This window comes from Antedon bifida, chromosome 4 (assembly GCF_963402885.1).
Source record: "Antedon bifida chromosome 4, ecAntBifi1.1, whole genome shotgun sequence".
Taxonomy (NCBI): Eukaryota; Metazoa; Echinodermata; class Crinoidea; order Comatulida; family Antedonidae; genus Antedon; species Antedon bifida.
Genome location: NC_136229.1, coordinates 22280073 through 22281276, shown reverse-complemented (window position 1 = coordinate 22281276; position 1204 = coordinate 22280073). Strand labels below are relative to the sequence as shown.

Here is a 1204-nt window from a genome sequence, read left to right as displayed (position 1 = left end):
GCCAACAAAACAAATGAAAATGTGGAAATCAATCAAGCGTGTTAGGGAAATTTATTGAACTTTGACATGTGCGTATATTTAATGAAAGGAAAGCCAATCACTGATCTGCGCTTATTATATATTTGTCAATAAAAGTATATTGTACTGATTTATATTTTGCGTAGTCAAAAGTGCTCATTTCAGTATTTAAGAGTTATATACTAAGTTAATTGAAAAACTTAATTGAAAAATCATACTGATGATCTAGGCCCTATGATGATAATGCCAAAAAAATGATACTGATGATGATATTCGGCAAAAAAATGATTTTATTTGTTTGTAGATCATAATAAGGCCCCTAGGTCCAGACGTATTCGTTTTTGTGAATCGGTCTATTATTTAATCACAATAATGATTTGTTTATGTTCTGTTTTTTTTTCTATTACAATGCAAAACATAATGGAAAACAAAATTGTTGTGATAATCTCAAAATTAACAATGTCGCCCTCTATTTTATATCGGTTATTTGTATACGAAGAAGAGAAAAATGACCTCCAATAATCGATTTGTTTTTGTGTGTTACGTTACGTCCGCAGAGTATACGTATTTATTTTTTTTCGCTTTGTAAAATCAAAGATGTCGTCGAACCGATCAGACGAAGTTGATTAAAATATCTCAAAATCAACGTAAATATGTTCGGTAAACAGAAAAATTGGTTTGGATCTAGTTCCTCTAAACCTAAAAATGTTCATTCACTTGAAAATCTTAGGTATGTTTATAATTTCGGAAGAATAAATTGGTATGTTTTGTAGCGTCGTCTGCTGGTAGGCCTAGCCTAGCTAGGTTGGTCCCTCCCACCAAAAAGGCATCTCTAATGGACTGAGCTGCTCGGCTCCTTTTCCTTCCCCAGTTGGCTTGCAACATTGGGCCTTGGTTTATCATTAATTGTTTTTATATATCACATACATGTATTATATTCTAAAATAGGTTCATGTGTATTTTTTATTTAATAATGGTCAACAAACAGGAAGCAAAAATTAAAAATAAAAATCATTATGAAAGTTATGCTAGGCCTATGCAATTCATGATTTTATTAAGCAGGCTTGCATATAATAGTGTATATGCCTATTTTTCATATTTCTATTTTCATAATTGAAGTAGGCTTTAAAACTATATAGTATACAATGTTTTAAAACCTATGTATGAATTGCAAATATTATAATTG

The 1204-nt window shown here is 30.6% G+C and overlaps 1 protein-coding gene across 1 annotated transcript in view; it reads left to right on the top strand.

Moving 5' to 3' along the window:
• The first annotated feature begins 609 nt into the window (after nt 1-609).
• Nucleotides 610-1204, top strand: part of LOC144840780 (protein CLEC16A-like) — a 43210-nt gene continuing 42615 nt past the window's right edge. Inside the window, exon 1 of the mRNA XM_078696805.1 lies at nt 610-748. Coding sequence (XP_078552931.1) covers nt 672-748 — 77 coding nt within the window. The 5' untranslated portion in view covers nt 610-671. The remainder of the gene's footprint in view (nt 749-1204) is intronic.